Consider the following 25,456-nt stretch of genomic DNA (forward strand, 5'->3'; position numbering starts at 1 on the left):
AAGTTCAGTCTGATAATTGGGATGGGACTAATGCTTACAGGGATCTTCCATTCTTTCCCATCCTTTTCTAAAGCCACTTTAATTTTGTGTGACTGTGTGAAGGAAGAATACATTTACAATCTGAGTATTTGAATTTAAAAAGAAGGTTGTGTTTCTCTTGGATGGCAATTTGAACATGCTTTCTTGTCAGATCTACGTACAAACCAAAACACCCATAATGTGAAAGATACATTATTACCCAGTTTTTGCATTTATGTGTGCTCATATCAGGTTGCCACAACTGAGGCTGCTATTTGCTTCAAACCAGTCCCATATGTATTCTTTGTGTTCCACTGCTGCTCACCAAAAGGTGCTGTGACAGCCTGGCATCAGCAGAGTGCCCACATGCAAAACAGCCACTCTTTTCATCAATACTCACTATCATCTCTTAGGTTGTTTCTGGACTGAGCTTCTCAGGCTCTGTGTAGGGTGGCTTTTTTTTTTCTTTTCTGGACAGGAAAGTAGGGCCCCTGCATGTGTTTAACCCCACATTTTTTCAGGATACTATTATTTCTGCTTTTAATTGACAGCAGTTTTACAGGAGAGTGTGTCCCAGATGTGAGTGCTCTAAAATGAAAGAGCACTAGTGTTGGGCCTGAATGTTTCCCATCTAATTACCATTTGCCCCTTCGTTTTATTTTGGAAGGTTTTTTCACTTAAATATGGGGTTTCCAAACGATTCTGGTAATCCTGGGCTTTTCCTTTGTTTTTACAGGTGACCTGTAACTGTTTCACCATCAGTAATGGAGAGATGCAGGATGTTGGTGTTGGCCTGTATCCCAGGTACTGTGGACACTGTTTCATTCACAGGCAAAATCCAGTCTTTTCTCCTTTTTTCCAGGGTAGCTGTAAGGCCATCAAAGCAGCAGGTAACATGCCTAAATGAGAAACTGGGAAATGGAAATAAATTAAAGGAGAAAAAAAAATCTATCTGAAAACATTCTTAATAGCCCTGATTACAGCATTTAAAAAGTTTGAATAGTTACATCTTTATATTTTATGTGTAGGGAGGTGATAGTCTTATTTATTAGTAAGAATAAATTCTGACATCAAGAATCCGCAACTGGGACTGTTTAAGGGAAAACTGTTCAGTTTAGAACACAGATATTTTGCAGCTGAGAGCCTTCAGAATTAGTAATTGAAAGAAAAAGATTGATTTATTTATAAGTGAATTACCTTAACAAAGAAGCCACTAAGGTGAAAAGATAAGTCCATTCTGAGATAGATGTTAATATTTGAATTTTTTATTATTGTTTCTTATTTGTATTAGGTAAGAAGTATGTATCAATGAAGGTTTTATCTTCAAAGAATTAATAAACTGTAATCATAAATATGGAAAATTATGATGTAGTTTAAAAGTATATTTTACCATCTAATTTTTTTGTTAATACATGGTTGAATTATGTTTGTCAGTACCTCAGTGGGCCTGTCACTGTTGTTTCTTTTCCTTCTAATGTCATGTGTAAGATTTGACTAAGGACACTTAATATCTTGAGGTCTGCCTTGCAGTAAAGATGAGGAAAAGGTGGTTAGGAGGACATGGGAATTAGTGTCATGAAAAGTGAAAACCAGTAATTTGATTTCATAATGGAATTAAAATATACTTGAGAAAAATGAAATATTGTTTCAGAGCATTATTATTTGGGAAGTGTTTGGTTTTGGTTGAAAAAAAGCTCTTAACTGTGAAGAAAGTATTAGTCTATGTTCAATGATAATGCACTGCCAAGAGATGCAAGAGACACTTTCCCAGGTCACTTCAGAGCAGTTTGAGTTTTCTTATAGCAAAATAGCTGGGAAAATTGAGAACTTAAAATCTGTGGTTTGCAAGTCTTGGACAAATGTCCTTCCAGATGAATTAATATGCTTCCAGATGAAATTCTCATCAAACCTACAAGTGTCTCCATGAGATGAAATTTAATCAAAAGTTCTTTATTAAACCTTATTAAGAGGTTGTATGTTGTTGAATGGCTTGATAACTTCAGCATCACAATATAATTTAAAATAAGTAAAATCCTAAGGTCCTGCTGTGCATCACATTGAGAGCAGCTTTGAGAGTGTGCCCAGTGATCTCACAATAAGTGTAATGGATACTTTCCCAGTGAGTTCTTGAGGAGATTAACCACAGATATTTTATTAGGCCAGAAGGGATACCAAAATAGTAGGCCGCTGGTGATACCTCATTTAAGAGTCAAAAAACTAAACAAAAAATGCTTTGGTGCAGGCCTCTGACCCCAGCAACATCTTCTATTTTACCAACAACAGTTGGGATTTTCAGCTGCTGAATCAGACAAGGACAGGGAGAAATAGAAATACAGCCAGGAGCTGGACAGGACAAAAATTCTTCTTCCAGGCTGATAATGCCAGAATTATTCTTTCAATGGGGAATTATTCTTCTCCCGTAGGGAAAGAGCCATCAACCCCACTTCTGCTGTGGCAGAAATGTTTGCCTGGCAAAGTCAGTTGTTTCTCAGCTAAAGAAACTCGTGATTCAAAAGTATGTACGAGATGTTGTTAGCAGCCTTCTTCAGAGAGAGGGAAGTGTGTGTTTGTGTCTCTTGGGGGTGCCAGCAGCTCTGTAAGGAGCCACAAGAACAGAGGCTGGGCCAAAATATGCATAAAACAGAGGCAGTGGCCATGTTTCTTCTTTCAACTCTATACACCGACTTGTTTGGCTTTGGGCCATAGTGTACTCCATTTTCTCCTGATATGAAATACAGGTTGATTGTGGGCCCCTTTGAGATGTTCTTGGAATGACAATCAGGTAATCTGTAAGGTTAGTGCCCTGAAACTGAGCAGAAGCAGCAGAAATATAACTCAGTCCCTCCTGCTCTGAACTGTCCAGGTTACCTTGTTCCCCACTTGCCCTGTCCCCTGAATCAGGGCTCTCGCAGAGGCACTGGGAGGCCATTGCCTTCCTCCTGCCCTGAATACACAAAAGGCAGAAACACACTGAGAGATCCCGGCATGGCTCCTATTAGCAATGAATATAAATCTTCCAAGCATTAGTTTTCCTCCCCTAACCAAGAGCAGCTGATTTAACAGGGAATTTATTTGTTTCGTGACTTAATTGCTTGATACTTCAGATGTAATCATGTTAGCTACTTTCAAATGATTAAAGGGAAATGGCAGTGGAGAGTCCTCTTTTAAGTGTTTTTTTTCTTTCTTTCCCCCTCTACCACCCCTCACAGCATGTCTTTACTGAACCACAGCTGTGACCCAAACTGCGTGATCGTTTTTGAAGGATACCAGCTTTTACTTCACTCTGTCCGAGAGATCCAGACTGGTGAAGAGGTAATTAACTTGTCCTCCCTTCCATCACAGACACCTGCAACAATGACATCTCCCTAAATAAATTCCAGACTGCTGGGCCACCAGCTTAATATTTTGATGATATATTGATGCCACTTTCTAGCACATAGCTATCAGGGGGAAAATGATAAATAGAATCATCTCTTCACACTGCCTGAGCCCCATAATCATTACTTCTCATAAATCACTAGCAGTCTTGATAAATTCCTGTTCCTCCTTTCCTCCTCTAGGCACTTCATTTTGTTTGTATTTAAGTGTCTTTGCCTTGACGGGAACTCTTACAGTATTTCTGAGTGGAATGCAGTGTTCCCTAAGTCATTGCAACAATAACATTTGTCAGGCAGCAACCATGCAGTTGTAGTAAACCTTTCATTGACAATGAAAGCAGCAAAAAAAGGTTTGTTTTCTTGTCCCTTTCGCTAGGAGACACTTCAAAATACCCTTTTCAAGAGATTTCTGATTTGATCTAAGTTATTCTCTACTTTATTTTTGCAACAGCACTTGTATTAATTGGAAAGTAAACATTTGTGGTTAGAAATCAAAATAAATGTGTTTTGCAGCAATGCAAAATTTGCTTAATGAGACATGAAAAGAAATGCATGCATGTATGTCACTTCAGATGCACCAATGACCTACACAGTCCTAGCTGTTATTTTAAAATCATAAAGCAAATATGCTTCACATCTGTTCTTAAAACTCTGGGAATATGAAGACCATACATATTTTGATTTAGACATAGTATTTATTTACCTCTCTATGATGTTTCTTCTTTTTTAATTCTTCTTTTTATTCTTCCCCAAAGGTAGTATAGGTCATCAAAGTAAGTAAAAGGTAGAAAATGTTTTAGGCCATTAAAATAAGTAAGTGGTAGAATATTTTTTTTAACAAATCATTGTTAAGAACCAACAGCAATGGTTTTGCATACTTAACTTTTTGCCAAGAGAAATCTTTCAGGATGCAATATATGTTTGTGGAGCTATTAATTGTAGACATCTTTCAGTCCAGCAGTCTTGTTTAAGTGTTGCTATAGACACCTTCCTCCTATATTATCCATAAACCATAACTTTTCTCTTGGCTTCCCAGTTCACTAAGATGGATTGCTATTTAAAAATGCAGTAGATTTTGATGCCTTACCAGGAAGAAAATGGCGTAAGGCTTAAGAGACAAACTAAAGCTACAAAGTCAGTATTGTTAGTTTGGTTACAGGAAGAAGGGAAATAAAATTTTTGTGCAGCTATGTAAAAGTCAGCTGTTAAATATTATTGTTAGTACCTATTTACTTTTCCTTATGCACAACTTCTACCACATTTCATTTTGTGTTCTGCATGATGACTTTGGTGCAGCTTTCCACACTGCCTCAATGCTTGTCTGCAGCAGGGTGAGCTCAGTTTTAGTAATAGCCAGGTACTGAATTTACAAACATATGTACATGAAAGTGCATAATGAGCTGTTTTAACTTGTATTACTGATGTCATGATCTGAGCTAATGGGAGAGAAGATACATGTTAAGGAGGAAACTGATTGGGTTTTCTGAATGAACTGGATTCTCTGAGGTGGTGAGATGAGCATTATTTCAAGTCATGGGTCAATGGGAAAATTATAATCACTAGAAATTTAATCTTATCCGGTTCAAACTTAGACATGTAGACAGAATGACATTCTCTATAAAATAATTAGTCCAAAACAAGCACTAAGGTTTATCAGAAATAAGAAGCTAAGTAGCAAGTAAGCTCAGATTAGTAGAAGAGGACTGTGGCTTTTCCATCCATACAGGAACATATTTTTGCACATTTGTAGTGCTTTCTGTTGGAGCACACTACATCAGTTTACTCATGCTAAGGAGTTGTTGACCATCTATAATTGCAGGGAAAACAGAGACATGGGGAGCTGAGATGGCTGGCTGTTGTGGTCATCTCAGCACTCTGAACTTTGCTTCCAGCATCTCAGAACTAATTATAACAACTTTTTGCTCTTCAAGGTAATTACAGAACTACAGAATGTTTAGAGTTGGAAGGGCCCTCAGAGACCATCTTGTCCCCTGCTGTGGGCAGAGACACCTTTCGCTAGACCAGGTTGCTCAGAGCTCTGTCCAACCTAGCCTTGAACTCTCCTTGGGATGGAGCCTCCACAAATTCTCTGTAATGCTGACTATTGCAGGTTTTGTAACTTCAGGTGATGTTAATTTGACAGCATACAAAGATTTCCTTTACTTGCTGTTCTTTGCAAAAAATAATTTTTAGTGTTGCAAAGAAAGGTGAGATATAGAGAAGGATTATAAAAGAGCAGAAGTTATTCATCAAGAGATCACAAGGGCTCCTTTACTTGTAAGGCAGCCTATCAGCTAGTTTTGTCAGAAAGACAAGCAGCCTACTCTGAAGAGGTCTTCATTTCCCTACCCTTAAGTAGCCACTTCAAACAGCATCAAGATGTGTGTTATAATTTCAATTGACTTTTTATTAGTTGCTGAGTCTACCTGGTGTTTTGCAGGCAGACATGAGATGATTTTGTCTCCTCTCCAATCAGAAATTGTATGGCTTCAGATTAGTTAGTCTTGCTGGGCAACAGAATGGATTAGCAGAGGGGCAGTTCAGCTCCAAAATGGGTGCTTTGCTTCTCACCAGCTTCAGAGTTCACTTAGAGCAAATTTGTATCTTTCTTCAGAATATTACATAACTGACTGTACCTTACAGAGCAACAATTTTTAAAAATTAATACTGAAAATAAAAAATTATTTCAGATAACAAGCAAATAAATCTATTTTCATGATTGATTTCAACCAAGTTATATAATATTTCTGCTACTGTAATTCTGTGAGAGGTTTTGTATCTGTGTATACTTGACACATTACATTTTGTCCTATTAAAGTTTTTAGAAACAAATTTTTCCTTGAATTAGAAAGCATTTTGATCTTATATGCCAAAACAGAAAGAGTGCAAACTGTTAAACACTTCTCTAATTCTGTCTCAGGAACAGATTTCTATACACAACCCTCCCTAAGATTCTGAGACCTGTGATTGCGAAACCAAGAAGATTCCCTTTTTTTCTCCCTGCCATTTGCATTGAATTACTTGACTTTAAATTTTTACAGATTTTTCTTCTAGAAATTTTGTGGCCTATTTCGTGTTACCAAAAAAAAAAAAAAAAAAAAAAACACCACAAAACCCCACAAAAAACAAACCAAACAAACAAAAAAACCACCACAACAAAGAAAAAGTATACATATATATATAATATATATCCCCAAAACAACAACAAAATCCCGCATAAATTAAGCCCATGCATCATGGCAGTACTGGAAAATTGTGTCCACCTCAGTTGGCAGATGAGGAACATGAGAAACTAACCACCATATCCATGATTAAACAATTTCTGTGTCAGAGCAAGAACAGGGCTCAGACAGTGATGTATTTCTAAGGAGAAAATCTTAAGAGTCAATAAGTCTCATGGCTGTTAAATAATTCCTTGCCTTCGTAAATGTTTTTTTAATATATATTCTCCAATTCAAAGTGGGGAGGGGGGGAAGATTTACTGCATTCTTTATAAACGATGCGATAAAGAGGCAAGCTCTGGTCAGTTGAAGTAATGTTTTAATTAGTAGCATACATCCCACATGCAAATACCACGAAGACAACCTTTGATAAATGGGCATATTTCCTAAATATGTACAAGTTAAATGAGCTTTGCATTTAATGAAGTGAACCAAAATTACAGCAAGGATAGGAGAGAGACTTGAAATTTTGTGTTTAAACAATTAAATTATTATAGGCCTATATAGTATAGGCTCAGTCACTCTTAGGTTGATCATGTTTCTAAATATTCTAATTAAATTTCACCACTCAGTCTGCCAGCTACATTTTTTCACTTATGGATTTCTGCTGGCAGGGCTAGGAATTTGAACATAGGCAAGAGAGACCCTAAATTATTAAAATGTTAAAAGGAGAGATCGATGTGATAAAGCCTCTTCTCCTCTTTCTGTCCAGTCATATGTTTTAATCCAGAGCATGTTGTTATGTGGCTGTTCATATCCAAAACTGTTTAGTAGCCCCTTTCATTTCAAAAAAGAAATGTCTTTTTTGAAACTTCTTCCTATCCCCAAGGTTTCTGCAATATACATGAGAAAAGGGAGGGAGAGGAATGCCAAAAATATAAAGAGAGAAAGGGATGAAGCCTATAGGCTGGATAGGTAATGTATATTTGATGTTTGCTCTGTGTTTGTTTTGCAGTATTATAACTGAACCCTGCCTAATGATGGTTTCAACTGTAATGACAGGGTTTAAGTCATTGTCTTCTATATTTTGGCAAAGAATAGACTAATTTTACATGAATTATTTTTCCCAGAAGATTCCTACTGCCTTGCACTGTGTCTGAACTTGATTAAATCCATTTTACTGCTGGATACCACCTGAACCCAAAGCCCAGACATGAGTCAAAGCCAGAGATGTTTACGCAGAGGACAAGAGACAGGGAACAGCCAGTGTGTGGTATGATTTTGACAGAAAACACTTGTGAGTTGCAAGGAGACATGAAGATCAGGAGAGTTCTGATGGGAGAGGGAAATTTGGTTTGGAATGTCTGAAGGATGAGGTTAGGACTGCAGTTTGGATGGAAAATGCTTTGTGGGAAGGAAGGGAAACAGATTTTTCTTACCACACCAAGGAGGATGCAGATTAGGACCAGCTGGGGAAAGAAGTGAGGACAAAGTTGTTTGGGTCACTGAAGACATTTGATAAGTCAGAGTAGGGCAACAAGGACTATTAATTTGGGAAAGCAAGTGAACACAACGGGGAAAGATGTAAGATAAGGCTGAAGGACAGATCTGAAGCTGGCACAAGGATGAAATTGTCTCACTCTACCAAAAGTGGCTGCGTGAGGAGCTAGAATTTATGGCTAGAAAACAGGTTTAGACAATCAGGTGTTGAGAATAAGACAGGAAAATGATATTCATGTTGAGGGGTAGAGAAGAGAAAGAAGGACATTTGAGATAATGGGGCAGAAGAGACAAAGCTTGGAAGAAAAGGATGGAAAATAAACAAGCAGCACAATTTCCATCCATTCACTGCAGAAAGATCAGAGGGAAGCCTATGGCTCCCATGTAAAATATTAGTACAGACTGTTCTGCTGTAAGCCAGTAGTGGTGAAACTGGCTCAGACATGCACAAGCTGGGACAGAACAACATTATATAGAGTTCTAAACGTAACAAAGTTCTCACACACTCTAACTTTTGATTAATTATAGAATTTTACTTTGTCTCTTTCATTAATTATACAATTAATCTTCAGTTATGAGGCTATATTTATTTTAAATACTTGACTTTGCCATCTCAGTAGACTTCTTTTAAAACAGTCCTCCTTCAATATGCAATCAAATTACACTCTTATAATAAATTTAGAAATGCAGGCATTGTTTAAATTGCTTGTTAATTGCTCATTCAATTAGAATGCTCACTAATTTGCAAAATGCAAGTTCTGACAATGGATTTCATGGTCATTACTAAAATTGGTCAGGTTTTCCTGTAATTTCTTTGGATGGACTCTCATGGTTTAACTGAAAACCATGTGAAAATTCTCCCAATTAGTTGAAGTGTCTAGGCTCAGGATGAAATAATGTGACCTGATTTTTTTCAGCTCTGACCTCTCTGGAGTGTTTCAAAGTACGTTGGGCGAATAGTGTAATCACTCAATAGCATGTGTGACTGTATGCTGGTCTGAACTGAGCTGGTTTTTTTGTTATATTCTTTTCCTTATCATTAGTTTGTGCCTGTGCAACACTTGAAACATTTCAAGAACTCTACAAATGGTTAGTCCTGCAAAATTCTTTCTGGCAGGCATCAAAGTGAACAAACTACAGACTTCTCTGTAGTTCATTGGAATTCACTCTGCACAGTGTAAGAAGTTGAAAATGGCACAAGTGTAGGCACAAATTTTCTTTCATCATCTTAATAAATCTTCTTCTCAATAGTTCCAACAACTTAAAACTGAAATGCTTTTTTGCTTCCTTGGTCACAAGGGAAACATCACAGACATATTGAAAATGGGTATGGCATAAGAGGAATTGTCCTTGGGCTCAAATACATATTTGCAAGAAAGTAGGGGCTTCCCTGAGAAAAAAATTTTGGACATCGTTGGATATTGTATTACAGTAGTGGTAAATACACACTCAAGCTCTGGAGCTAGACAGAAAATGAAATTTCATGCACAAGGAATTCAGATACTTTATGCAGAGTTTCTTTGCTGTCTTTTCTTACTCTCTTTTATTTTTCTTCCAAATTATGATTAGAAGTTGAAATAGTGATAATTTTGGGTAGAAATCATAATTTCAAACAATATTGATCTTGAAATGTGGAAAAGTGTTTTTCCATGGAAATTATTTTTCTCTTTTTTTCCCTTTCTGTTAAAGTAGTCAATTTCTTCTAGAAAATAATCTGTTAGCATTTTATTTTGTGCTGGGAAAAATGCTGTATCCAAAAAACGTTGCCTCTGCTAATACATACACAGAATATGGATTTTTTGTAAAATATACCAACTCTTTTTTTTTTTCTTTTAATGTACTGCATGCAGCTCACCATCAGCTACGTTGAATCGCTGGTGCCTACCAGGGAACGCCAAAAGCAGCTGATGCGCCAGTATTGCTTTGAGTGTGACTGCCTTCTCTGCCAGAATCAAGAGAAGGTAGGTTGAGAGAAGAAATTCCTTGCCCAGTGAAACAGAATTTTCCAAGGCCCATCAGCAGCTTTCCTTCCTTTTTGTAATCCTTATCTTTTCCTGCTAATTGAATGGCCAGAATAGGGGAGAAAATTGCCTCTGCCCTCATTGCGGTTTTTGTTGCTATGAAAGACAACTCCGAACAAAAGAAAAGCAGGAAATGTTGGCATTTTTTGATTCAAAAGAATAATCTTGGAACTTCCACTGAAGCCAGTTGTCTGATACTACAGGAAGGTTGTGCTTATCCTCAAAATAATGTTGAATTCATTTTGCCAAACACCTGCATCAGTAATTTTCAAGCACTACCAAGCTTGTTCAGTAGCTGTTAGAGAGAACGGTGAACATCCTTGGATGACTTTAGTTTTTATGTTCACTTACATCAAATATTCTTGGAGTAGCAGGTCAGTGGTTGTAGTAGATAAACTTTTGTTCAGTGTGATCTCTTATTAGGGCTCAGCCTAGCCTGATTTGATTACATTCTAGTTTGCTTCATATTTGTACAACCTTGGCACAATAAATTTGTCTCAGAGCCTGATGAGAAATAGAAGAGAATAGGCAAAATGAGGCTGGCTTCATAGCAGTTTATGCACTTAGTCTCTTTTGTTATATGAACAGTTGTTCTTATTTGCACAAATGTCTGTTTGGAGTGAGTCACCTGCCATAGAATGTGTTCCTGCAAGATTAGAAATAGTAAGAGAGGTATTGATGAAAATGTAATTCCAAGAAGCATAATATGAGTCATTAAATAATTGGTACACAGGAAAAAAAAAAAAAAAAAAAAAAAAAAAAAAAAAAAAAAAGAAACACCAAAACAACAAACAAACAACCCCAAAGTTTAAACTGTAACATATGCTTTGGCTCATCAGCAGGTAGTTCAAAAAAGAGAAGACAGAAAATTTGAGGCTTATGACATAATGCTAAATTACTTCCTGTCTGTGTTGGCATTCTGTGCCTGATAAAAGCTGCTGTAGTTCTACTCAGAGGCAGTGAAGTGAAGATCTCTTTTTGTCTTTCTTTTAAAGATGGTCGCTCAAGTGCTGTGAAATCTTGGATTAATTTTGGGTAAATGGCATCTTCACAGATGCAGTCACAATTAAGAAAAATAAGCAGGCTAAAGAGTCTTCAAGGATCACTTAACAGTTTGTGAAAGGATAGGCAAGTGGTGTAAAGACCATTCAAAATGTGGATGCTTTAGGAAATAATATCCCCAGCCTGGTGTATGTGTCACTGTAAGAATGAACATATAACATCAAAAAATACTGTAGTGAAATGATATGCCCATATATTAATAAAAGCAATACTCTCATACATAGGTTAAAATTATTGTTTTTTTTTTTTTCTTTTTCTTTTCATTTGTGTTCATATTGTAATGATCTTTTTTTGTCCTTTCGCAAAATTTCCCTGGGAATGATATTGTGAAATGTTTGGAAAGCTCTTTGTGACTGCATTCTGAAATTCTGTGGTTGTCTGACTGTTACCATGTAGAGAGGTTTGTGAAGGTGCAGAAGCCTCGTGGCACCTTGGTCTGTTAATGTCTGTGAAAAAGACATCTTTATCTTCAGCTTCAGTTTAGGGTGATTAAATGTTATCTGCAACAGTCCTCATAGTATTGTGTTTAATTTCTCTGTCACAACTGAATTTGTAAAATCTCTACATAACTACCTTGGTTTTGTTTTTTTTTTTTTTTTTCTATTTATCTCAGTCACTGCTTGTAAGCTGAGAGTCATGTAACACTGCAGGAACAGCAGGAGATAATATTTTAGTCATCTTAGAAAAAATTTAAGAAGCAAAATCTTTGTCATGGGCAGAATAGGCAACAGCTGTAATTTTGAGTCATCAAGAGTGGCAGATTCGTTGTGAATCCATTGTGAAGCCAGTAGTAAATTCTCGTATTACAGCTTTGGAAAAGGAAGATAGTTTAGTCAACAGCAATTCATCTCATGTATCTTTCTTATAGGTAAAAGTGCAAATTCCAGAAATGCTTTATCCATTCAAGTAAGTTCTTGTGTGTTGGAATTTTTTTTTCAGTTGAAGTCATCTCATCAAAAAAGCTAGAACCCTTTCTGAAATCACATTTATAGACACTTACACAAACATTAATACAGTTTGTGTTACTCCAGTCTTTCTGAGTGTGCTTGTGAGCTGCTGAACACCTACTAGGGAAAGCTCTCAAGATACACACATTAATTTATAGTAAGGTTTTAACTCAAGTGATTTGCACTGTAGCTTTTTATTTACATCTTTTGTAATGTTTTAAAAGTGATCCTGGAAATCCTTTGGGAAATACGTTACAAGTTTATATGGAAGGCCTATAAACCTTATGTTTGTTTGTACTTAGATACATGCATCTTTATTTTTTCATATTTGTAAAAATACTTGGCAAGATAATTATCAATGAAATTTATGTTTCCTGCTGTGTTTTTTAAAGGCTTGTTCATTTAGTGTTAAATGCCTGAGTGAAAAAGGAAGATGGTATCAAATTTCTGTTCTCAAGTCAGTTACTGACTGCAAATGACTTTGGGAAATTTTATTCAAGAGCAACTTTTGTGTTTTCTAAGATCTAACTCTTATTTTTCATAACTGGTAGGAAGCTCATTTCAATTTCCATTTCATTTGGAGCTCAACAGTTTTTTTGACTAGAAAACAGATCTAACTGTCTTTACTGGGGATCATTTTTGTGGATGGTCTGTGAAGCTCTGGTTTGTTCAGTCTCTACAAATGCAGTGAGAAGATAACTTATAGGTAATTTATACTTCTGCTGACTATTCTGGTGCCCAAAGGATAATAAAGAAATCTGCTTTATTTTCTAAGGTCTTTTAGCTTTATGTGATGGATTTTTTTAAGTGAGAATAATTCCTTGAAGCAAAATGGTTTGGGGTTTATTTGTGTGCTTTGTGTGCCTCCCTCATACCAAGAGCAAAGACAAGCAGCTCATTCATACTGTCCTTAGTACAAATCTATGAAAATTAGAATGGATAAAAGAGGTTAAAGGAATGCCTTCAAGCAAATTGCCCTCTCTTTAGATAGATAAAGTTTGGTGAGATAAATTATGCTGCTCCATGAAATATATATGGACACAAAATCAAGACTGACATGATGACATTTCTGTGTTAGCTGACATGGATAACCAGAGTGCAGTTACAACACTGCCCAGAAATACACAGTTCCCTTGCACAATTGTCAGGATCTGAGACTCTAATATGGCAAAGACTATATTTTCAAGTATCATGAAAGAGGCTGCAGCCCAACCACAGAGACCCTTGCTGAAGCCAAAGTTACTGAAGTTTAGCATCAATTGATCCACACTGGCTCTCAGTGTGAGCAGACACAGCCCCAAACCAAGGGAAGAGTTCCATGGCTGAGCAGTGACAGTGGCACTGCATGCAAAATGGGAGGAAATGCTCCTCGCTGGTCACTGCTGGTGAAATGACTTTGAAGTGAATCTTTGCTCTACAATAGTAGTTCTTTATCTTCCTCTCCAGCTGTGAGCATAGCCATGGAATAATCTAGGTGCGTAGCTGCTATCAAGGATGAGAAAACATAGAAGCAAACAGTTTCAATATCTGAGCTGGGGATGTTAAATAATTTTGGTGCCTGAACCTCAATGTGAGCTGCATTTTAATTCTAAGGAAATACTATAATGCTGGCCAGTGTCTTTTAGCAGCTGGTCAAGCAGCCTACAAAATACAAATACACCGCTGTAAGCTGATTAAGATAAGATTGAGGTGAACCTTTTGGTGGTTCAGTTCCTGACAAATTAGATGGCATCAAGTAAAATCTAACTGAGACTTTTTGTCTGAAGTTAGAAAAACAAATCTGGAACTAAAAGAGGGGACAAAAACATATCTTCCTAAAAGTCACTCATAGTCACCCATACTTTGTGTCTGTCAGTACTTCAAGTTATAGCTACTGTATTGTCTTCAGTTCATTGTATCTTTGACAGCTTTAAACATTATTCTTTGTTCCATTTTAAGATCCATCTCCACTGTAATTCAGGAATGTGTGCCAAGCTGAACTCTTGGCAACATATTATTCCAGCACATAAAAGCCCCTTACATTAATTATAATTAAAGATGGGTTTACATTGATGACAAACATTTTAAATGAAGAACAGTTTTTTCCACAGTCATGAGCCAGAGAATTGTTCATGTTGTACATCTTCAGCCAAGGATTTCAGGGACATTTGTGCTTATAGAATGGCTTTGTTATGAGCCGTCTTTCTCTTCTGGAGCCGGGATTTAATATTTTAGTCTAGCTTGGTTTTTGGAAAGCTTTTATTTATTACAAGGTCAAAAGCAATGGACTTGACTCTGAATCATTTTTATATTTGGCCAGTGTTTGACAGTTGCCCAAGTTAATAACAACATAATACCAGTAAGCATGTTATTCCTTTAATCTTTTTTTTCCCCTTTGCTTTGCAAAAAGTACTGATTGCAGCCTGAATTCTGGTAGAAAACATCAAAAGTCCAGTTTCCAACTCAAGGGTTCTCAGAATCAGGTCACCTGAACAGCAGACAAGCTACCAACCCCTACATAAAAATACCACCTGCAATTCTTTACCTGTTATTGCTCACATCCACCAGCTCTGTTATAACCCCTCCCCCCAAATAAGTTCCTGAACCTGAAGTTTTTGCATTATTTTTCTAGCAGAGGGAACAACACAACTGTAGTTTAGAACTTCATCCAATGTAAGTAAATTGAATGTAAGTTGCTACAGCATATGTCTGTGGTTGATTTGCCTCACCAGGTTTCCTGAAAGACACTTAAATATGGCCAAAGATACATTATACAGCGTTTTCACTTCGTGTTTGCTCTCAGCAACACTTTCAAAGAATATGTACTTCAATTACAGAGGCATTGTTACATGAAGAGTATTATTATTGATTTGTTTTTTAATTAGGATGCAAAGCCTTCATGCAAGGTCACTGTAGTGGTGTTAGTACAAAAATGTCACCCCTCCCTCAGGGATCATATATTTAGGACACAGGAAACACGAAATTATATGTTTAGAAGTGCCCCTTAAAATTGCTGGATTGTCAAGTTCAATATACTTGTATCCCAGTTTTCCTAATATTAATTTAGACATTTACATTCTCACTAAGTTTCTCAAGTACAATATGAAAGATGAGACCTACAAATTAATTTAAAATATGAAGCCTGGGAAGCAAGGATTACACAGAGTTGTTGAAAACAAGTCTCTTTATGCAGCTAACTGAACATAAAACCCTTAAAACAAAGCGAAGAAAAAACTAGGAGCATCTGTTTCTCTAGTCATTATTCTAAAAACTTGCTAAATACCAATGTACCAAACTGTTTGTTTAAAAAAAAAATTATCAGGATTGTGTTTCAACAGCATCCTGGTTTAAGTAATTTCCTATAAAAATACAGAATTTGTGATAATTCATTGTAGAAATTGTTCATTCCTCATCTTTTTTACTAGTTTTCCACTAGAATTGCCTTTGAAGCAAACACAGGATGACATCAAGCCAGAGATCAGTCATGTTTCAGTCACCTACTCTTCCAGCCCAGTGTCACTACAACCAGTGCCTACAAAAGTCAGTGGCAGTAACTGTAGCCCACTGGGACACAATGCTGTTTCTCTCCATAGGTGGCTGGCTATTTCTTCCCTCTGGCGAGGCATTTGGTAGTGACATAAACCCTGGATTCATTCCGGAAATCCAGCAGTCAGACTGATAGTCTTCTGTTTCTTTCAGAGGCTCTTACCCTCTTGGGATGGATTTCCAAACAGCCAAGGACAGAGGGCTTTTATTTTTCTAGTGCCAAAAACGACAGTAAAAATCAAGGCAGCCTCTTCTAATTTCTGGGATCTCTTGTTCATTAACAAAGGCATCATGTCTTCGGCTTCTTAGCATTTCTTACATGACTTTTGAGGCTCCTTCCATCTTTCAACACTAATTTTTTTCCACTAAAGTGCAGTCCCAAAGACAGTGACAAATGCACTGTGATCATTTTTCCATAACAACTTGCCTATCCCTGTTGCTTTGGGACTGCCTCAGTGTGCTCTGGTCAGCACTTGGCAGCATCCAGCTGGAGCTCACTTGGGTTGTCAAGGTCATGGAAAAGATCTGGCTCTTCTTATAAACAGACATGAGTTGAAAGATGTATATAAATTCTTTACCTTTTCAAGAGATCCTTAATAGGGCAACCTGTATCAGTTTGGTCCATCGAGTTCACATTTAAAGCAAACATAGAAGTTGGTAGTGTGGCATCCTCCTGGGAGTCTGGCTTTCTGCTCATCTGAAGGGAGCAGAATCTCATTCCTTTCAGACCCAGCCATCTAATAGGAAACTTAAATCTTCTGCCAGATGTTTTAAGGAGAAATGCTTTTTTTACCAAGGGAAGAGAGGGCATTCTCATCACTTTTTATGCTGTTGCAGGTACATTGAAGCACCTGGATCCTTCTGGATCCATTCTTTCTGGATGTCAAGCTTCTTTGGGAATGTTAGAATTATTTAGGAATGTTATTATTAGCTGTTAGGATTTCTTTCTTCAGATGTTGTCATTCCTATAGCAGTCACTATTTGGTTTCTGTTGAATGACAAGCAGAAATACAAAAATTCTCACTCTGGATTAGCAATCTAAAATAAACATAGAATGTTCAGAGAGAAACAGCAGTAATTTAAATATAAGGCTAGATGAGACAAATCACTTTCCAAACAGCTTTTCCTGAGATGATTTTGGAGAGACTTTTTTTCCTAATTATGAATTGAAGCCAGTCATTGCATTATCTGAGCTTGAATCTCTGAATTCTCTTTTGCTGAGGTTCCTATAAGGTCTTGTATGTTTCAGCCTGTCAAGGTGGTTTCTAATAACAGTAGTACCATAGTGAATAATCTTGATTTTGGATGCCTTTTCTCGATCTGTTTATCAGTCACTTTTTTCAATTTTGCATTGTTGCCGATCTTTTAAAATCCTATTAATAGGTAATTTGATTGAAATGTGATAGGTTTAAATTCAGATCCCATAAGCCGTTAAAAAAACCCAAAAAAGATGTTGCAACTTTAAACTGTAGATTTCGGGACTGATTCTTGATTTTCTGGATACAAAAAATCTCTCTGGATGAAAGTTGTCCACTTTGTGCAAAATAATATCTACATCAGAGCGAGAATGACATTTTTTCCTAGGTGTTAAGGAGACCCTGTGGGGTAAGGGAACCCCACAAATCTCTTAGTCCTTCAGGCAATGGGTGAGATTCAGGTGAGTCCAGGAGGTGCACTGTATCTTTTTTTCTAGATTCCTGTTCCAAATCAATAGATATATGAGCTTGGATCTTTTTCTTTCCAAGTGTATGTTTCAATGAGCTGTGAATTTTAAAGAAAAAGTAGAAGAAAGTGAGTGGAAATACCTTTTTCTCATTGGTTCTCTGGATGTAAGATAAATTCTTTCTGACAGTAAAGCAGTTTATCTTTTACCTTTAAAAACCCAAACCAGGACCACAAAATTATATGGGCTGACCATAAATTCAGCCTTTGTGGGCATGCTGTATATTTTGATCCCTACATTTTATTGTTTTATCTGCTCTTAGACACAGCTTTTGGGATAAATACTGGTTTTACTCTGTGCAGTCTAAAAACCTGCAAAACCGTATAGCTGTGATTCTGATACTGCCTATTGTGTAAATAATAGCAACAGCAAAGTCTACAAACAATCTGGAATCACACCAACATGGAGGAAGAAAAGAATGTGGAAAATATTCTACTGTTTATCAGCAAATTTGTGAGTTACTTAAAAGAGAACACAATTTTATTAGCTCACTGAAATATTTTGCAATATGCCATCTTCAAGTAATGTCAGCTACAGTTTTGTCATCTTTAACAAATTCCTTGTTGAAGACATTGCCTTGATATCACCCGATATTACTCCATAGGAACCTTTCTCATTCTGAATAAATGTTTTCAACTGTGGTTCTTACGATTCTTCTTCATATCAGTGCATTCTGTGCCTTTCTTTTCAGATTCTGAATATGCCTTCTGCATACTCCAAATTTCTGGTTCTTAATGCCATCCTGATGGTATACTATATACTTTATGATGCTTTGCAATTTGTCTTTTATTTCGTTTTTCTTAGCAAAAAACAAATTGTCCTGATAATCTTACCTTTCTTACAGAGTATGTTTTTCTGAGATCACTAACTGTCCATACAAGGCCCAGAAATCACTAGAAATAAATACTGCAAATACAGTAGGTGTAAATGCTTGGTAAAGATTAGCTTAATTGCAGTGCCTGTTGTCTTGGTTTTCTGAAAATTCTAATCAGAGGAGAGGAATAATGACTGGTTGTGTTAAGCAGATTTGTGCACACTGAGCCCATAAGTATGATCATGGGTTTACCCTATATGGGTCAATAACAGCTTTAAAAAGTCTGGGAAAAGTTTAATCTAGTAGTCCTGATTTCAATCTGGTAATGTACCCATCATTAAATCTATGACTAAACCATTCCCTCTCTTGGAAAAGCAGCATATTCTGTGTTCCATTTCACTGTGATGATTTTTTGTGGTGGGGTGGGTGTGTACCTACACTGCACAAACACAGATCTGAATGGGAAAAGCACTGTTGTATGCATAGGTATGTGCAGAGGTACATACATGGAACATGGAATTTTAAAGATTTTCCTGTTTCATGAACAATATGTTCCCCATCCAGTAAACGGTGGGGGTTGTTTTCTTTTGCTGCTATTTGTTTTGTGACCTTTGTTAAGTAATGTGGAGCCCTATTTCATATCTCCCTCCATAAATTAAATACTGAAATGCCCATTATACAATTAACATAAAAAAGGATGAGTTGTTCTTTAGTATATCTCAGTGTGAACCTTACTAGAAAGACTCACATGGCTATTTCCCATGCCATGTTGTGAAAGTGCATCTTTCACTCTAGGCTTATTTAAATTACGAGAGATGCCTTTCCTGCCAGCTGCCTCTATAACTTTTAGACCCTCTTTGCAAGCCAAATTTTATTTTTCATATACTGATTGACTGATTTAGAACCCTGTGGTGAGGTCTTCAGGTATCACGACTTCATTCTAATTGCTTATTGACAGTGTAATAATTCAAAGTTTGAAGTTCTGGCTGAATTCATAGGAAACATCATAGATTGAGAAAGAGAGAATCATGCTCTTCAGTGCCTAAATCTGTTCCAGTCCTTAACTAATATTCTCTGAGGTGCATTAAAGCAAGAATGAGCTCATTTGAATAACAAGGAAGCCTTTAACTTTTGAAACTGTAAAAATGCAGACTAAACGCTTTGGCTTGAAAAATTGCTATGATAAGCAATGTGCCATATCAGCTTCTTGCCATAATTTAATTAATGTCAAACAATGCAATAACTAAAGCTGTAGTTATAAATTTTGTATTTGTGAGCTGTATTTTAAGACATGAAGAGAAACTTTTTTGTGTGTAAAAGATGGCAGGCTTTAGAAGGCTGTATGTACTCCAGCCTTCTAACTCCAGAGAGTTACAGCAGAGGATTGCGTAATTTTTTTGACCCACTGCAGGATGTCCTGCTGTTTTCCACAGGATTGCTCAGTGTGTTGTATGAAAGCTGTTGATTATACCATAAACAGTGATTTGAATTGGGGACTGTGGTAAAACAATGTGTCACATTTCTGCCCAAGATTTATCTGAACACCATCATTAAGAAAAATATATTGCTGTGTCATATTGATTATGGTACGAATCTTTGTCTTAGTGTTGGACAGAAAGTAAAGCTCCTGCACTTCCTTTGACCATATCTCAACAACAATAATTTTACTCTTAAAGTATTTCTAGTGTATAATTTTATGTAAACCTTGCATCATTCCCATATACTAAAGAAATCCTTCAGAGCTTTAGATGTGATTTCAGCTACTCTCTAATGATACAGTACTTTGAATCTATAGACATTTTATATAGTGGAGAAAGATACTGTGAGGTTCTGTAGCTACTATACTGTATTTGGTTGATGAAGGTGGGAGTCCTTATGAAGTGAGCTGCTTCTCCCCGGCCCCCAAACCCTGACCTGCAAAAGGAATGTTAAAAAGAAAGTAATGAGGTAGCTTTTTGGAAGGGCAGCACTCATCCATCTGACTGGGAAAAATATTTTAGAACAATTTGTCTGTTTTCAAGCAATGAGTGAAGTACTTAGAGGAGAGTACTTACCAGGACATAGAGAAATAGATTACTGGTACTGTGAACTGTTTTGGGAAATTGGAAATCCAGTGTAGATTATGTATCACCAAATTATGTTGTTGCATCAGGTCCCATAAACAGTTGTTTTAAGTCCGGATGTGTAATTTTCAGTGCACATTTTGTGATGTAGGCTACCTCTCCTTGCTTTGAGCCACCTTGGCCCATCACTGTTGATTGCCAAGACATGTAAGTACTTCTAACCCTGGCAGTCAGCAGGAAGCAGCTGCAGGATAGCTATCCAAACAGTAAATAAAGGTCCTGAGAGATATTCAAGGGTCTCATAATAGTTTCCATGACATTATGACATTTTAGAGAATGTCCTTTGCACTTTCTTTCCTATTTTTTGTGAACATTACCTATTTGTTTGTATTATTGAATAGAAACAACAGAGTACTAGGAAGGTATTGGCAACTGATTCAAGCATTCATTTGCCTTGTGGAGTGTTCCTGGCTGCTTCCCTTAAAGCTTGGAAGAACCTTATACTGTTTTAAATTGATGTTAGTTAGGGGATAGTCAATAATAACTCTCCAAATAAGTTCTTGAAATTACTAAAACACTATACATCATGTTTTTAAAGTATTTGAAAACCTCTTCTTTGATGATATTAAACTAACATTAATCTAGTCAGCAGTCAAATATGTTGGCAAAATTCTAGAGCAGGAAACTCCAGGTATTGTACTCACTCAAGGAGCTACAGTTGTAAAAAATGAATTCAAATTCCTTTATTAATGACCTTAAAAAACTTGGAGACTGGAGAGTGTGGATTTGAGTATGGATGCTAAGTATTCAAGAAGCATACTAGTGAGTTAGGCAACCAGTTTCTATCAGTGCTCTAGGAATTTTGAGATTCAGCAAGTGTTTCAAGGTGTAGAGTGAATTGATTAACTATGTATGATCTTAAGTATGTTTCATGTTCTTTTCTAAACAACCAACTTACTACATTTCACACCCATTCATTCAGAAAGCATATGCAGAAGGAAGTACTATTTTTTTACTTTGCAGTGTACATTAAAAAGCACAGAATTATCATGGCTACAATTTTATCATGTGGCATCTCATGCATTAAGATACTAAATTGTTTTGATATTAGTGTTCAAAAATTGTATCTAAATTAATGTCAGTCAGTGAGAACCAATAATTCAATGGGCACAAGTTCTTCAGATCACTGAAGCATTTATTGAACTTCACTAGTAACTACGCTTCCACTTAGTGAAGTATTTCGTCATTTGCATAGATATTAACTTAAATGAGATTTATATATGCCTTTAAACTTAAGTGCATATTTCAGTGAACTGATGAATGTGGATTGGATTATACATTGTGAATAACTGAAAACTGAGGATTTAGGACCTACAGATCTCTTCTGAGCCACTAAATGCACTCAGTGGCACTCCATATCTCCACAGGTTGCAGAATTAAGGAATAAAGAAGATTTGCCTTGTAGCTGTCAGTTTGTGTGCTAAGAGAGACCTAGAGATTGCATTAACAAATGTGTAATGTCTAAGTCTGTGAGATGCCAGTCTCCCTGTTGCTAGGGATTAGGCTGAACAGTATCCTAGCTCAGGTAAATGGACTGCACCCAGGGTTTATTTTTGTACTGATGATGGAAATTACAATGGAATTACAAACAAGACAAGAATTTCTGGGTGATCTGGCATAAGGCCTTCTTTCACTCATGCTGAGCTGTAAGTAATTTCCTTTGCTTTTCCTCACTTCTGTTTTTTATGAGTTGATAAATAGTGAACTTCTAGTTATTGTGCTTTTCCCACTGTCCAATCAATTTTTATTTCTGCTTGTAACCTGTGTAGCATGGATGGGAATTGTGCAGTCAGCCCCAAGCTCCTGGCACAGGGAGGTTTATAAAGGCAGTGCTGTCACAGACACAAAACTCAGTGCTGTTGTTCATCATCCTGACTGGGGGTAGGCACTGAGGTCTTGTGCCTGCAAAGGGTCAGTCATCCCCAGGGGTCTGAGCTGTGTGTGACACAAGGGTAGCCCCTGTGCAGTTACGACTCCAAAAAGAGTTGTAGTATCTAACGGACCTAGTTCAAAAATAAGTATGGTAAATGTTTTGGTCAGGAACCAGAATGACCTACACTTAACTGAAATTACTTCAGCATGCATTAAACACGTGTGCCTTTTGTTTGAGGAGTCTCCAGGTAGCAAGATATTATGATGTAGTTTAGCTGCTTAGCCCTGTGTATTGATTAGATTTTGACAAATCTGTCTTTAGATACTATCTTGCTTTCTTGCTAAGTAGCCTAGCATCCTTTTATACTGCTTTTAAAGAGAGAAAACGCTGCCTGTAATATTATTTGTTGAGATTTTTATCACAAAGAGTGGATGTAAAACAGAAAAGCTCTAATAACAACACTTGATCTGTGAGCATTATTTGGCTTAAAGAAGTTCTGTTGGGCTCTGATGTTCAAGGCTAACGAAAACTTTGAGCTTTGTTTGGTGTATTTTCTCTTACTACAGGAATTTGTATATGTGCACACTCTAAATATATATGCACTCTAAAGGTTATTCAGACAATACATTTAAATATTTAATCACCCTAATAATCAGTTATATATAATTCTTACCAAATAATTCCAAAATGTGTCTATAATAACCCTGCTTGTACAGTACACAGCACTTTCATTAATGAAGAGGAAGTAATTGCAAAATCATTGCCAGTAAAATTAATGGATGACAAAGACTGGGAGAATAATAAGTGTTTCTGAGAACAGGTAAATAATACAGAGTAACTGGAATTGCTGGTAAATTAGACCTATTGAAATATAATGCACCACCACTGCAAAGGTGGAGCACATGTTCTGCATCTGAAAGGGGGATCTACAGCTACAGTTTATTACACTGTATCTCAGACAGTACAGGATAAATGTCATCATCTGGGCTGGTTGCTCTAGAGTTTCTTTATGGATAAAATGGAGAAGAACGAACACACTTTGTTATTCATCTGACATATTTTAGAAGCCTGCTTAAGGGTAATAAAAATTGCACCCAGATAGTGTTTCTTTGTCATATAGAAGGGTGGCCCAAATATCTACATTTGATCAAATGAATCTCAGTGTGGGTGTCTGAACAGAAATGGGAAACGTGGTGTTTTCCTCTGGCAAAGAAGTCTAATGTGACCCTTGGATATATATAACAGGGAAGTCAGCAGGAAGAATGTCAATTTTCTTCACTATAAAACACTTATGAATTGCCTGTGTATGGTACAAAATACAGACACAGTTATCTTTGAAAAGGCTGTTTAAAAATATGTGTGTCTAAAAAAAAAATCACAGAAATTAATAGTTGAAATGGGATTGCAGTGAAGAAAAATGGAGCATGACTGACAAAAATTACTATTTTCTGCTGTGCAGAATTGTGGACCTGACGCACATTGGACTTCCAGCTGTAGAGGTTAAGAATTGTTTGTCTGTTTGCCCCTCTTACCTATTAGTTTGTCTTAATTAAATCTAAGGTGGACTTATATTAGTCCCATTTAATTTTCTTAAATAAAACTGATTTCTTTAAATAGACTTGCTGATCTTCATTTTCTCTTTATTGAAAGCATCTCATTTTAATAAATTTCCCACAGCTGTTTTTCATATCACTTTTAAATTTCTGAGTAAATATAGTAATGTTGTAGCTGAGTTGGATAATGTTAAGGGAAGGTTATTCATACTGCTCTGTGAAGGTGTTTGTATTAAGGGTCTCGGAAACCTTCATCTTGATCTCAGTCACTAAGTAGAGCACTTAAACATGAATGGTGTGAAGAACTGCTAAATTTTCCAATACCTATACAATTTAGAGTGCTTACTAGCCTGTGCAGTTCTTATGCACTTCCAGACAACAGAGTCAGTAATCCATGAAGAGCTGGTATTGATTGTGTGAGGGAATGCAGCCTGCCTAATACTGAGCAATGTACTGCACAGATTCAATATGGCATCCAGCTCTACTGTGCCGTATTTTACTCTGAGAATTCAGAAATAAAAAGTACAAATACAATTTGTTCAGAAGCTGAGGTTCACCCTGTCCCAATAGTCTTGAAGGGAGCACTACATTGGGTTGTGTTTTTTTTTGTCTGCAAATAGAGTAGCTTTGGAATTGCCATGTGTCCCAGCCACTCTCTTCAGAGCCATGTGACAGAAAACACAAGGCTTCTGGTGGGTTGCAAAGGATAGATAAACTGGTATTTGTGAACCTGGCATTATTTTTCATGGAGCAGGGCAAGGAAGCTTTTAAAAATTCAGAAATCACCTGTAAATCTTGAGTTATGACAGGGCAGCGTGCACTGATGATTTCACATACTGGTCGTTGTTAATGAAGTTCATTCACAAGGCTGGAGGTGAGTGAATCCTCTGCTGAAGCTGTAGGCTTCTGCAAACCACAGGCCTCAGGATAAGAGACGAGAAGTCTTTGATTCTGAGTTTAAACTTTATCCAGAAAATGTTTCATAGTAGATGACCTCACCTATTTTGGGAAAGCACTGAAGTGTGCTTTCTTTTGCTGTGTCTGTAGCTGCCTCCACCTGTGATTGTCTGGCAGGCTCTCATGCCCTTTTTGCTCTGAAGAACTCATGTCAGAAATTTAGTATAGCTGCAATATCACAGCTTGCATATCACATTTTCTCACTGATGCTTTTCTTCATCTTTCTAAAAAGGAAACTTCAGAAGATGTGCAGTGTCTTTACTCATTTAATGCTTTTCTTTGCTGTCTAGCATAGAAAAATGAATTACTGAGTTTAGTGGAAACAAACATTCAGTAGCTCCTGCACTTTTAAATAGAATTAGAAATAGGAAATAATTATTTTTGCTTTCAGAGTACAATGTGTCAGAGATCTGTTCTACAATGTCATGCTCTAATTTAAATAGCTCCTCTATTCTGTTTAGATGCACATCAGTAGTTGCCTAAATTTTTAGAAATTTTTAAAAATTAGGCAAATCATAAGCAATGGACAACAATTTCTATGAAATGTCTAGGTATTTGAGGTATCCACAGCTTTTTAAAGTATTATAGTTCAGAAAACTAAAAAGTTAAAACTTCCACAAAAAGACAGAACAGGATTAACTGCTACTGTCACACAAAGGTTAGTAGTAGTAGTAGTAGTATTTAGTAATAGATTTTGTGCTCAGAAAAAGCTATTATTTACTGTGATTTTTTTCAGTCTTGCAAAAATATCATATTTGATAATATTTCTTGTTAGACCCCTAATTTCTGTTTGATCTATGGT

At 36.7% G+C, this 25,456-nt stretch overlaps 1 protein-coding gene across 2 annotated transcripts in view; it reads left to right on the top strand.

The window, feature by feature from the left end:
- SMYD3 (SET and MYND domain containing 3) overlaps nucleotides 1–25,456 on the top strand; it is a 384,383-nt gene that overhangs the window by 305,809 nt on the left and 53,118 nt on the right. For both annotated transcript variants that reach the window (XM_066315957.1, XM_066315958.1), the window contains 3 exons: nucleotides 755–822; nucleotides 3,228–3,330; nucleotides 9,907–10,017. In XM_066315957.1, coding sequence (XP_066172054.1) covers nucleotides 755–822; nucleotides 3,228–3,330; nucleotides 9,907–10,017 — 282 coding nt within the window. The remainder of the gene's footprint in view (nucleotides 1–754; nucleotides 823–3,227; nucleotides 3,331–9,906; nucleotides 10,018–25,456) is intronic.

This window comes from Sylvia atricapilla, chromosome 3 (genome assembly GCF_009819655.1).
Source record: "Sylvia atricapilla isolate bSylAtr1 chromosome 3, bSylAtr1.pri, whole genome shotgun sequence".
Taxonomy (NCBI): Eukaryota; Metazoa; Chordata; class Aves; order Passeriformes; family Sylviidae; genus Sylvia; species Sylvia atricapilla.